The 14,405-nt window shown below is 38.3% G+C and overlaps 1 protein-coding gene across 4 annotated transcripts in view; it reads right to left on the reverse strand.

Annotated features, from left to right (window-relative positions):
- The window catches only part of shf (Src homology 2 domain containing F), a 100,388-nt gene that overhangs the window by 4,385 nt on the left and 81,598 nt on the right, over window positions 1–14,405 (reverse strand). For all 4 annotated transcript variants that reach the window (XM_008405635.2, XM_008405637.2, XM_008405638.2 and 1 more), the window contains 2 exons: window positions 7,118–7,292; window positions 6,893–7,012 (listed from right to left, as the gene is read on the reverse strand). In XM_008405635.2, the coding sequence (XP_008403857.1) occupies window positions 6,893–7,012; window positions 7,118–7,292 (295 nt within the window). The remainder of the gene's footprint in view (window positions 1–6,892; window positions 7,013–7,117; window positions 7,293–14,405) is intronic.

Genomic DNA, 14,405 nt, shown 5'->3' on the forward strand with positions numbered 1-14,405 from the left:
TATATACACACACACACACACACGAATACACACATTAGTGTACCAGTGTGCGTGTGTAGGTGTGTGTGTATGTATTAGAGACAGTTTCTGTGTGACCTTTGAACTTTTTTCTGCTGTTTAAGTGGTTTTATAAGTCACAGGTCAGAAATGACCCATAAGAAAATCCTTGTACCCTAGTGGTGTACAGCCTAAATGGAAACATAAACAAAAACAAAGTATCACTTTTTCTAATGATGGGGTCAATTTAGGAAAAGTCATAAAATTTCAAGTCAGGAAAAGATTGTTTAGGGTATTTTTTCTACAGCTAAACATGCTAGTGGGTCACTTTTGACCCACAAGACAACACAAGGGTTAATCAATACACACAAAATTCTTACTTGTAACCACCCACCAATATATCCTGGTATATTTATATGCATATTCACATAGTGTTATCTATGACAAACAGGAGCATAAACAAGGCTTTAGGCACCTTCTATGCAAGTCTGTACTTTACAAATCATGTAATTTCAAGATAGAGCTGGCGGTCGTTCTCCCTTCCTGCATGCAAATAAACAAACCAGAGAAAAAACCTACAGAGTTCAATTAAAGGACAACCATTAAGAATGAATAAAGAAGAATATATAAATACAGATTTAAATGGATGAGTGCAGTTCTAGTTTTAGGAATTCGCTTGCTGTAAATTCAGAGATTACAGAGAATACATCAAGATTCAAGTTTCTTTTTATGGAGACTGAATGGGGGGCATATTTCAAAACTAAAAAGCATTTCATAGGCGAGTCAGAAATGCAGGATTGCTAAGCTACAAACTGAAGCAAACAAAACTTTATGAGACTGCTCCATTACTGCCCCTCTGGCTTCCATTTCAGAGCAAAATCATTAAGTCTATCACAGTTTGAAGGGAATGGGACAAATACTTCCCCTAATGCATTTCTTTCCAGTTTCATGATTCTGCAAACACTTATTTAAGAAAAAAACATAGCTCTGTAAAATGCGTCTGATGAATCTTCAGCATGAACACTGCGCTGGTAGGAGGGTGTTAGGTTACTCAGAGCCACACTTAAAAAGGCAAACACATCAATAGCAGCATTTTTAGATTCCCAGCTGGTTTCCCAATCGGAGTTCAGAGCTCCTTATCACGTTACGGTCCAGCAGAGACAGAAACCAGGACACAGCAGTGTTGTTGATAAAATGAATGTGGGGCTGTTTTTAGAGCTGACAGGTCTTTGTAGCGTTATCATATTCCTGTGTTTGTGGACCCTCTATTTGTGTAATCAGGATGAATCTCACCAGGGAGGTCTGCTGTCGTGTTTATTGAGGTTTATGACTTTGATTTGAACCGAGCGGCACTCATAGCAGGAACAGCCTGACAGCTTATCTCCACCTCCAGCATATTGGATTGCTTTGTGAATGATGCTCTCTGCATTATGAATCCACAGCAGCTGAAACTGAGAAGTCATCAGCCAAAATGATGATGACCCCCGTGTGACTTTTATTCAGGCATCAGATACTGTGTGCCTATTATTTCAAATATGGACAAACTGTAAAATAACTGGGATGATCCATGCCAAGCTATTAGTCACTAATATTATTTAATAACAACCTAGCACTGGATATTTTCATTACTTGTATCTCAACAAATTACATCCAATTTAACAAGTAAAACTCATTATTTAGATTCATTATACACAAAATGTTTGTCATTTTAAACATTATAGCTTAATGAATCAGCCCAGATATCCGTTTTCAGAAAATTAGAACATTAGATAATGTAGAAATGCCAGTGTACTGAAAATTATGTCTATGTGCCATACTGTATATGCACTCAATAACTATTCAGGTCTCCTTTTAATAAAACTTTGCAGCAATGAGGCATGGAATGAAGGCGACTGGTCAATTTCACTGTTGATATGTTAAGGAAGGCCAAGTTGCTTTATTAGTGACCTTCAGCGTGTCTGCATTGCTACATCTGATGCTCTTTTTCTCTTAGATTTTCTCTTAGGTTTTGGTGGGTGAGTTTGGTGGTCACTCATGTACAAAGATACCAAAGTACTGATACTTTTGGCATTGGAGGCATGTGCTGCGAGAAAATGAAATCAGTATCTCCTTTAAGCTGTTCATTAAAAAGAAATTTGGAGTCAAGAGAACAGTTCTAACTCTTGTTTGTGCATCTTTTTCTAACATATTTTTCTTCCACTATACTTGACACAGCACCAAGAGTCTGGTATTTACTGGATGTTGTTTAGGTTAAATAGTCTCTAAATTGCCTAAAGGTTCTAATGAAACATGTATGGATGAACTTTTTCCTTCCACTCAACTTTCCATTAATATATTTTGATACAGCACTCTGAACACAGTTTTTGCATCAGTGGCATTTTGTGCCTAACCGTCCTCATGAAGGGTGTCAGTGATTGTTGGACGAATGTGGTAAAGAGAACAGTGACATAATGCATCATTTCTGTATTAAATCCCTTTTTATTGGTCTTATATGTAATATTAAAATATTCTGAGAATTTGTGGTGTTTATTAGCTGTAAGTGGTAATGAAACTGCATGCATTATATCCACACTGTTCATATGTTCATTTTCTAATGATATTGTAATATGTTGAGATACACCTGCATATTATGAAAAATACTTACATACACATATGCAAGTTTTTGTTACCAGCTGAATTTAGCTTTTCTACGTCTGCAAGTTTTCACCTGGAAACATTTGATTTTCTTTCTAACTTCTCCACTTAGACAGCTGAGACAAGCTGCACAAATCTGTTCTATGATGTGAAAAATGGGACAATGGTGCGCTCTAAAAACCTGTGAGGGGTTTAAAAATGTTTCAAACATGCCAAAGGAAGAAAAAATGGGAAAACGGTCTTAAAAAAAGAGGAAAAAAAGGTTTCTGTTCAGACCAAATAGCTGAATAGGCAGGAGGTCTTGGCGACGCCTGTCCTTATCAATAATGCAATGCACATTTGTGCCACCTCATGGCCTCATACATTTTTCAGCGACCTCAGACATGGAGGCTCTTCACCTTGGGCTTCCGCTCATTTTCTGTGGCAGCAGGAACATGTGTGAGGAGGCTGAACCCGGAGCCACCTCTGCCTGTAAGGGTGGTGGCACCTGTCACTCCATCGAGTCAGATCCGTCTCTGGGTTTCACATGATTGAAGTCAAGGTCACAACAAGTTGCTCTGTGAAACCCAGGAGCTGAGATACTGTACAGTACAGCATAAACTCACACAGTATTCACACTGAACTTTTACAAATTTTGTCACATTACAAGCACAAACTTTAATGTGCTTTCACTGGATTTTATGTGTAAAACAAACACACACAGTGCAACATGGGTGAAGCAGAATAAATATAAAAATCAAAAAAGTGTGATGTATCTTTATATTCATCTACTTTCCCTCTCATATGCCAAAAGAAACTATGGTGCAGCCAATTGCCTTCAGAAGATTAGTAAACAGAATCCAACAGCGTGAAAGTTATTGTCAATATATATTCAGCAGATCTATGAAGGCCTCAAAAGTTTGTTAGGGAATATTAGTGAACAAATATCTTAATAGAGAAAACTAAATACACTAAACAAGTCTGGGATAAAAAGGTGGTGAAGTATAAAGGGAATCAGCTGTAAGGCTGTAAGAAAATATATTCATCAGGAGTGATGAATAGAAGTGCATGCCACACAGATAAACAAAAAAATGTGTCATTTAATTTTTATGTCACAATCATGCACTTTATTGTTTTGGTCCATCACATACATTTCCAATAAAAAAAAAACATTGAAGTTTGTTGATTTTACCTGACCAAATGTAAGAAAATGTCAAAGAATGTGAAAACTCTTTACAACTTGTTTTAATGCCTTATGCTGAACTGAACTGAAATAAGCTCTTCTTACTGCCTGGTTGTAATTGGTCTGGGGAAAACAACAACCACAAATTGCCACATATTGTCAGTAAATCCTATAATCTTGCAATCTCATATTTCATTTGCGGCTGTAAAATCCAGAGCATTAGCTCATCTGTATTTCATCCTTACGGTGCAAAGGGGAGAATGGATGCTTGGTAGCTTCGTAATTATTACTAAAAGAAAAAGCTTTATCGAAACTGAATGAATGTCTGTTCTTTCTGTGACTTAGCCATAGTGGATTTATATCCATATTATTAGATTAAATTTTGATTTAGATTAGATTAGATTTTGAAGACAGTGAGAACAGTACTTGGAAAATTAAAACTTTGTAAAAACAACAAAATTTTTCTTTGAATCAGAAAGACATCAACTCTAAGAATATTGAGAACATTATAATCTGAATGCAATTCCAAAACTGTGAGTATATATTTTCTTGGAAAAAAGGTTATAATCCTTAATTTACCTGCTTTTCTGTATATATTTTCCCACACATATTCAGTTGTATAAGCCTGCTGACTGACAGGGTTCATCTACATTTTATAAAGTGAAACAGCTACACTTTTCCAAGCTCAAATAATCAGAGATCTCACTCCTTTCTTTGTACATTTCTGAAATAGAAATACAAGTTCAAATAATTTCCTGCTGAGAGTTCTCTTGAGGTCAGGCTTTATAAATGGAACCAAAAAAAAAAAAAAGACAGAAGAAGAGGGATTAAAGTAAGGTCCATTTCTCTCTACAACACCTAATTGTATGTACCATTACATATGTTTGGCTCTTTCAGCTCGTTCTCCAGTTAGACATATGCTCAGAACGGCAGCGGATCTGTGTTTTAGGAGTTTGTTCATCTTTTTATCAGTAGTTATACAAGGAAAACAAACAGCCGCTGAAGCAAAAGCAGATGATCATTCAGTGCAAGAGAAAGTAACCCAGATAGCAACAGTGGCATATATAAAAAAACAAACTACACGAGCAGTGAACAGAATCGTTTTCTCTTCCAAGACATATGAGCCTCAAGCAAGCTGAGCTCTGCTGCTATTGCAAAGGCTAATCAGTGTCTCTTTGCATATTATGGTTTCATCTCATATCAGGATTGACAGAGGGTTGCAGAGTATTACTCATGTCTAACTGTTTTTTTTTTTTTTAATCAACAAACCGTTCTTATTTAACCAAGATACTGAGATTTTAAAGCTGAATTGATACTGTTTATATTTATTTTGGAAAGCTTTGGAGGGTTAAAAGTTTCAGGATATGTTTCCATGTCAGTTTGTCCTTATTAGCTTGTAGAGGGAAACCAAAAGTGACTGCTCTGCGGGGCTTTGACACAGAGATAACCTCTCCCCGAGAAAACATTTGTGTCTAAGCCAATTAGAGAGGCTCCTTTTAACCCCCAGCAGGATGCATCAAAGAGTAGGGGGTCATCAACGATAGGGTAACCGGTATCCAAGCTATGGGCACTGGGCACGTCAGCAAATTAGGGAGGGGATGCTGTGAAATGAAGGGAACAAAGGTGACGTGGAGGACAGAGTAGAACCACAACATGTGGAAGAAAGAGGTTAAAGGGTCAAATTGTTTCCATCCAGAAAGTAAGAATCAGCAACACAACAGACCACAGGTAAACAACTTGCTTGTGATGTCCTCTCAGCCACCAGCTGTTTTAACAGATGGTTGTTCACAATGAGGTCCAGGTCCAACTGGAGGTTGCTTCCTTTCAAAAGGAGGCATTCTTGGGACACATGATATTAGAAAAACACGGAGTTTCTATATTATTGCTCAATGTTGCAATTAGGATTGTGTTTTTCAGTAACCTAAGTTACTCCAATGCTACTACTACACTCCTTGAGATTTATGACCTTAGCCACTAAGGTCTATATCAGACATAGGCACAAAGGACATCCAGGTGGCCAAATATTCAATATGTTGCACCTGAAATATTGCAGCTGTTCAAATAAAGCATTCCTTTGTGAAGGCAAAATGGGACGCATTGATATTTTCATGAGGTTTGTTGTTCACTATTAGGTATTGCTCTACTTTCCACTGTCATATCATACTTACTCTTACAGCAAGAGATTGGTTGTAATAGACACCATAAATTAAATTAATGTAGATATAATGTTCCATCCTTTTAATACCACTAGATTATATGTATTTGAAACCACAAAATTTCTTTAACAGACACGGGCATCTGGCACTATAAATGTCCTCAACAGCAGTGGACATTGGAAATCTCTAATTAAACAAGCACAAAATATTAATTGCATATATATTATAAGCCACTATTACAATACATATTATATTTTGCATCAGGTAGTTGCACCACCACTGATGAGTCTGATGTGGAGTACAGAGTTTTCAACAGTACATGGACTTGTAAGTAAGGGCTGCTCAACATATCATCATCATAACAGAGTGAGCATTAAATATGTTTGCAAAGAATGGTTGATGATGCAATATTTGTTGGTTGTTATTTCCAGTTGTCAGTTCCAATAATAACATATTAAGTCATTTGAAGTGGACAGGCATCATGAGTCAGATGATAATTGTTACAGAGGGAGTGTTAGAGTATCCTAAAATGGTGCAGTTCTACTTTTAAATATTTGTTTACTAAAGTGACAAGGTAAAGTAACTCGGAAAGGATTGTTGCTCTCAGGGATTACAGACTGAATGAACATTATCAGATCAAACATAAACAGAAATATCAGATCTGCTATTTATGTTTTTGGTCAGAATTGTCTCTGAAACAATTATTTGCAGTAGTGTAAAAAAAGTTTAAATTTTAGGTATTGAATGTTACATTTTATTGTGCAATTGCACACACACGTATATATAGTGAATTCAGACTAATCTGACCTTCAACAACAAAGATATTTATTACTTTTGCCTTTGGCAAATTACTGGTGGAAGACTAGGTTTATATATATATATATATATATATATATATACTGTTAAGAGTTTGCCATTTGGTGGAGAAATGTGTTGTTCTTACTTAAGGGAGAGGGAGTAGTCGTTCTTGCTAGTTTCGCTGTTTCTAACCAGGTAGCTGGCCTCCTTGCACATCCTGAGCAGAGACTCTGCATCCGTTCGGCTGATGGCTCCGTGGTACCAGCTGCATCCAACAGCAGGGAAGAAGGATGAACAAAAATATGGCAAGGTTAAAAAAACTGCAACAAAGACAAAAACAAACAAACAAACAAACAAAAATCACACTCACAACTGGCTTTCTAGAGGCATCGTGGGGTCAATACGTTCCCCGAGAGAGGAGCTGCTGTGGTCCAGTGAAGTCATTTTGGTGTTGACCAAACAGCCACTGGAATGTCGCTGCAGCGGGCGAGTTTTCCCATCCTTGGTGGGTGACATTCGAGACTTTTCCACTCCATCAAACTGAGCTACAATGAAAAAAGTATTTTGTAAGAACAGATTTATGTGGCTTAAATATATAATAAAAGTAAATAAAAATGTATAGCAGACATGGGCTAAGGATTGGTATAAAGACCTACCAAAGTTTTAAATGCTAGGGGAAAAAATGTTCTCTTATATTGTTCTTGAAATTCTTTAAAGTGCTTTTGATCATAAGACAGAAAAAGTCCCAGTGAGACTAGAATGTAATGCGACCTTCCCCCCATGTGCTGCACACTGCTGGCCAGCTCAAGAAGAATTGTTTCAATACGTTTCCAGTTTCCAGTGAAACGGACAATGCTAGGGTAACTATACATATCACTCTTATTAAAGTAAAGCTGATTTAAAACTAAAGTTGAGATGCTGTAAGTAGTGTGCTTTTTGATAAGCCAACTGCAGGCCTGCAACCTAAACAGACAAATTAGTTTAACTGGTCTTAACATATAACAGCAAAGAGGGTACAACATTCTATGCAATAAGCTTTTGAAAACAATAAATTCATTTTGAGTGCTTAACTCCATATTTCTACATCAATACGTCAAAAATCATAATGTAAACATAGCAGAGAACATAATAAAACTAGAAAATTCCTGCAGAAATTTTAAAGGGGCATGCCAAAGTGTGCCCGTCGGYTTTGACGCAGCGCTATGATGTTAAAAATTAGYATTAATGCTAAAGAAAGCTGCAACGTAGTCAATAACCTTTGGAGAGGCAGAAGCATGTTTAATAAACTGTAGTTGTACCATTCATTATGTTAGAATTGATGCATAAGCTAAAATTAGCCAATATGCTAATGTTAGCTTAAATGCTGGCAGTAGCATGTGGAGCAACACGACCATGTTGTTTTAATTTTACTACTCTATTCAGTATACTAAACATGTGTAATTAATGAGAAAATTAGGTAAAAGCTAACTTTAGGTAAAAGTGCTAGTGCACTAGTCATAGACAGTGAAATGCTAACTTTTGTACAAATGCTAATGAACTGCCTTGCTGAGCATCACCGCTCTTTTCCTACGAATCCTCTTCTGCTCTCTCTGTCAGGTTTGTGATCTGTAGCATCGCAGGCGCTGCGTCTGTGCCGCTGGTTCCTTAAAGGAGCAGCGACGTTATTTTCTGTCCATAGACTTTTAATCAACTATTTATTCTTATTTATGTCAGATTTTAACATGGGGGGACATATGTGTAATGGTTATAGTCTTGAATCAGTAGTATAATGCTGAAAACACAAGCAGTTGTAAATACCAGTAAACCCTACAGTGCAGTCCTGGGGAGCTGCAGTTCCAGACACTGTTCTGTTGCTATGGTAATTAATCCCCTGCAGCTGTGAGAGCCAAAGAGCGGGAAAATCCTCTTCAGACACAGTTTCTATACTTGGGAGACACCAGGCGTCAGTCTGAAGGACCCTGACAAAAAGCATAAGCCCTAGCAAATTTTTGTAAACATTGTACATGAGCAGGCATGTGTATCTATGTTATGACCAACTTTCAGACCAATAGGGCGATATTTATGCCTGTGAGGGGGATTTAAAAAGGGTTTTTGAGTCAGCCATAAACAGTCCTGTGTGTGTGTTTCATAGAGAAAGATTACTGATTCTGTGAGACACAAAATCTGAAATTTTTTCGTTTTTATTAATTTATGTAATCATTTTAACTCCGATCCCCAATAAAAATAATAGCTCCCTTCTCGGCATCGAGCCGCACGATTTGATACCACTTTTGTGGGTGGGCACGCAGCGGTACGAGCCGCATTAACGGTAATGGAAGAAAAATAAATAAAGAGACATTCTATTAGGTGTAGAACAATAGGTGCCTGCCATGCAATGCATGGAGGCAGTACTGACTTGCTTCGCAAGTCAGTACTGCTCTCCTTATGCATTGCTATGGCATGCCCCTAATAAATAAATAAAGAGACGTTCTATTGGGTGTAGAACAATAGGTGCCTGCCATGCAATGCATGGAGGCAGTACTGACTTGCTTCGCAAGTCAGTACTGCTCTCCTTATGCATTGCAATGGCATGCCCCTAATTAAAGCTGTACTTAACCATGTATTATGTTTTTGTAGTAGCATCTGAAATACTTTTTTCAGTTGCTTTTCTGTTTTAAATAAAGGTGTGTTTTAAATTTTTGAATAAAAAAACGTTTGAGTAAACCACTTCATATTTACTCAAGCTATCATACCATGAGTGTCTCATACTGGCCCATGTTCACTTCCTCTACTCCAGCTAGAAGTCAGGTTAAGGTCACTTATGTACAGTAGGTATTTGTGAGGCTTACGACGTCATGTATTTGTCAAACTACACCAGTGCAAATGTGTGAGAACAAAAACCATGGTTGTGCTTTCGCAAACACACACCCACACACCCACTTTGTGTAAGTCATCCAACAGAAGGACGTGTACACAGTATGGAAGACACATAAATCAGTCTGCGCACACATTCCAGTGAAAGAGAGAGAGAAAAAAAAGCATACAAACTTCCTTCAAAACATTCAAACAACTCCATGTGTCCATAAATACTTCTACGCCTAATACAGTATTTGTGAGCAGTTGCTGCTTTAGTAGATGTAAATGTGCAAACAAGCAAATCTGAAGACTTCTTATGAGTAAACAGCAATGCACACATACAAGTTCCACAAGTTAAATATTAAACTGGGTTTTCAAACTCCCACGGTCAGCTCCAGGCATGAAGCGCTCCCCTGGCCAGGCCACAGGGAACTGTTTGATGGCAGATGGGGGCTTGAGGTGACCTGCTCTCATTACATCATTGCCAGAGTATACACCGGCTGTTTTCTCAGCCAAATCAACTCACGGAAGAGAGAAAGGCATGCAGGTTTGTTCACTGAAGCGGACGGAAGAAAAAATAACATTTACAGATAGAAAAAAAAAGAAGCTACAGCTGAAGGTTCCCTGAAACACTGGGCACCGGAGACTGGAGTGGTGATCATGAGAGGTGGTCAAACTGTGTCTGTRTGTGGGAGGGATTCAGCTGTTTTTCCCCGGTCATCCATCACTATAATTGATGTCAAAACACCCCAAGGTTTGGGGAAAGAAAACTGTTTGCAGCCACTGACACGCTTCCCAAGCAATAAGAGAAGGGAGGCTTCCAGCATCGGACTCACAACTGGCATCAGGTGGGGACTGTTTTAAGGCTGAAGGCACTYAGGTTTGGATGGAAATGGTTAATGTAGTGAAAACTTGACAATGTCTGATTTTGTTGCTCTTAGTCACTCATGGTCAGTCTTGCATTTTGTGTTTTCATTATCCTGCCGGAATAAAGCGCTGATAGTCAGACAGACAAGCGCTGAGATCTTAAAAGCACATCGATGGAGAAAGCCCTACATCAGTCTAGACTCTGCAGTCCACTTAAAGWGGATTGGCTTGCATGGCAGTTTGTGGGTCAGTCAACTTCTAAGCTCTACACTGACCTAAAGGGTTGGCAATWAAAAAAAATTWATAATCAGACATTGTAACATTTTCAGCAAGCCTAGGAAAACAACTGAGTTGGTCAGGATTAGGWTTTAAAAGTRACACATTATGTAAAAAAAGTGAAAATTATACACTTAAATTCAATTTTCATGGTTAATCAGTATTTACACATCTACTTCATTCTGTTTTAAATAGATTATGAACAAATTGACATAAAGATCACATTTTCTTTATTATTGCTGTTATTTACGCCATCACATGAATATCATCTTGTCAGGCTGCTGAGGAAGACAGCTGTTAGCTCACGTTCAACCACCAGGGGCCCCCCTTGACCTCCACACTCAACCCCARGCTGAACTCGTTGGCCTTAAGCTCGTTGATGCGTCTCCTTAAACATAAACTCAAGGAAATGATTATTCCAAATGACTGATTGTTATCTTGGCCTCTGCACTTCTGTTCGTTATAGGGCTACRTCTGAGTCTTACGACGAGAGCCAAATTGTACCGCTGCATGACAGCTGGGTAAATTGTGGGTCTAACCTCGGACCCATGGAGGAGTATAAGCTGCAGCGCCAATTTTCTCCAGTCTGATGCTTCAACTGCAGGCAGTGAAACGATGTCCCCGTGTTGCATCTAAGTAAATATGAAAGGATTTTGAAGTTATCCCCCTTCCTTCATACAGCCCGTGCTGACTGCTTGAAAACAAAGAAAGTTAGATGAGAATGYAGTTTATGTGTTCGGGTGAGAAACAGCGTTTCCATGGAAACTGACCGAGGGGACACRGGAGATGCATGTTTGCTCCACTCAGCCCCTGTCAGCGCTGACAGATCACAACATGAAGATGCAGCCAATTGCTCTYACTCCTTCGCTTTCAATTTTGTTCTTCCTGTTTGCATATGTCCGGTCCTACCTCTTCCTCTGCTGCTTCCTGTCACCCTCCCTTTTGATCTCTGCATCTAACACCCTCTGGCAAGCACTCGGAAACTCTTGCCCTGTTTGATCCTAACACTTGCTTGTGACAGAAAGAGGAAMATGGACTGTAGAAAAGGGGCTCTTATTMTTTTATCTTCAATGTGTTGGTCTAAAGAGAGGAAATGAAAACCATTAYAGGCTAGTAAAGWTAATTGAACTTTACTAGTTCAGTGAAGATGAATATGGTTATCTTGTATTATGACAGAGTCCATCTCTGCATTGCAACTCTGATTAACCTCAATTCTTCACATATCCTCTGTTCTACAAACACTATGCTTCTTCTTACCAAATCATAAGTTTCCTTCTGACCTTGGTTAMACTTTGGTCTTTTACTCCAGTTGTATTAAAGGCTGAGTGCCTGATCTCTACGGAGTTTGTCCAATCAACCTTACCTGTCAGCACTGAATCCYCTCTGCAGGGAGCCTACATACTTCCAGAAGAAAGCATTATTCTGAAGGGACTCTAAACGAAACAAAAGCGATCATTATATTTGCTCAAGTGTGAATGGACTCATGTCTGCTTCCTTTGCCAGCCATCTCACCTACGGCAGTCTCAAACGATTGAAGAATTATGTTTTGAGGTCGAATACAAGCAGGAGTGAGGGAAACCAATTCCCTTTTCTTTCTCCGGAGAGCAACGTCCGAGACATGGCCGACAGGAGACTGACAGGGGGATTGGCTCACCGGTGAACAAAAGCCCTCGGAGGCAGCCCTAAGAGCGGGGGATCGGGGGTGCACGCAGACATGCGCACTCAGGCACGCATGCACACGCGTCATCCCATAAACACACTAAGACATATAGTGAAATGTGTTAGGGTATCTGGGATTGTTATCAGACCTGCTGCTTGTAAAGTGCAGCAAATGGAATCTGTGTATCAGATTGAACTGTCAGTTAGATGGTGACTGATGGCTGGAAGGTCTGTCTCCTTCAAACACGCATCTCCCCTCAGAGAATCCAATGAAGAAACAYGAACCCAAACACACAGAAACACATATACGCGATGCAGAGGGGAATGTGAGGAGCAGCAAACTAATTTATTTGGACACAAACAAACATAAATGTCAAAAGGCTATTTCAGTGATGGAATCTGCACAGCAATATTACCCTGCAGAACAAAACAAAGCTCAGCACAATATTTTTTTTTTCGCAAGAACAATGAGAATGTGTCCCACAGCAGGACTCCACAGCTAAAACAGACCAGATACAGAAGTGAAGAGCCTTGTAAAAGGAGTCAAACTTCTTGAACCGCTCTATATTTAACTACTTTACAACAAAATTGGGATTTTATGTCGTAGGCCCACACAAAATGGTGTAGAATTGTGAGGGGAACAAAAAGTTATACATGGTTTTCTAAAAAACAACAACAAACAAACAAAAAAAACCCCAAATCTCTAAAGTTACAAAGTTGCCTTTGTAACTAGAGAAATTACAAACAGTTMATGTGAGAAAGTCTGTTGAGAGAACAACTACTGGTATCCAAGAACATGAGTTTTATGGAAGAGTCAAGCAAAAAGAAAGTCACTGTAGAAAGAAAGCTATTAGAAATCCTGTAGGCAGTTTTCCATAGGCCATACATTAAGTGACACATGAAACACGAAGGAGGATATGTTCTAATTAGATCAGACCAAAATATAACACTTTGAACCACATGATGCTGTGGAGATTATTTTCATCAGCAAGCCAGGAAAGTTGGTCAGAGTTGTTGGAAAAATTGATACAACAACATAGAGGGCAATCCTGGAAGAAAAGCTATTGCAACAGGCTGCAAGAGTTCTGAAAATAATTAAGAGCAAAAACTTCTCTWTGTTAGATCTGCACAATATGATGTAAACATCACTGTAACAGTAATAGTGTCACAATCAGAAAGGACTTATTGGAGGCAATATTTGATTTCATTACATATTCCAAGTATCAGGCATTTGTTGAAGAATTAAAAATCAGAAAAATGTTTGTTAGTTATAAGCCTTATCTCCATAAAGGTTTTCTGAATTTTCTAGGCATTGTGCAGGTTTACAACATGCAAATCTTGAAGAGAAATAACCTATAMTACTCAGCAAATGGAGGCTCTGAAATCTGTTGAGAGTTGTTTTGTTTACAACTTATAATTATGCACCATGCTGTCATGCTCTGTCACATAAAAACACAATAAAACACTTTGAAATTAATGGTAAAATATGACAAAATGTAGGGAAAAAAATCTTGTAATAAATACTTTTGCATAGCACCGTTACATGAAACTTGGAATTGATCATTTTGTTTGATTGCCAAATGAAAGATGAAATAACACTGATTACTGCCGATTCCAAGCAATGACAYCTTATCCCCAGCTGCACACACTGCTGTGCAAATTTATCTAATTAAGCCAGCTAATTAATTCTCATTTGCTAATGATACTCCTATCAAAAAGGATGACTACTCCGAGGGGCGACGTGTGTCACCTACAGCTGCATTGAAAGGTGAAAATTACATTTTACAGACCTAATTCACATGTCTGCAACTCATCAGAATTTGCTAGATGCAAAAWAAGATCATTCAAAATGTTTTCATTTAGCAAGAAAGAATATGAAAATAACCACTCAGTTTAATTTTATAATAATAAAGTAGAAGGTGCTGAAAAAACTGACCAATTTGATAAAAGGTAACAATACAGTTCATGATCTCTGATCAATATGTTAAATCTGTGTCCAAAAAAATCTGTTCTTCTTTCCT

Source organism: Poecilia reticulata, linkage group LG3, assembly GCF_000633615.1.
Source record: "Poecilia reticulata strain Guanapo linkage group LG3, Guppy_female_1.0+MT, whole genome shotgun sequence".
Taxonomy (NCBI): domain Eukaryota; kingdom Metazoa; phylum Chordata; class Actinopteri; order Cyprinodontiformes; family Poeciliidae; genus Poecilia; species Poecilia reticulata.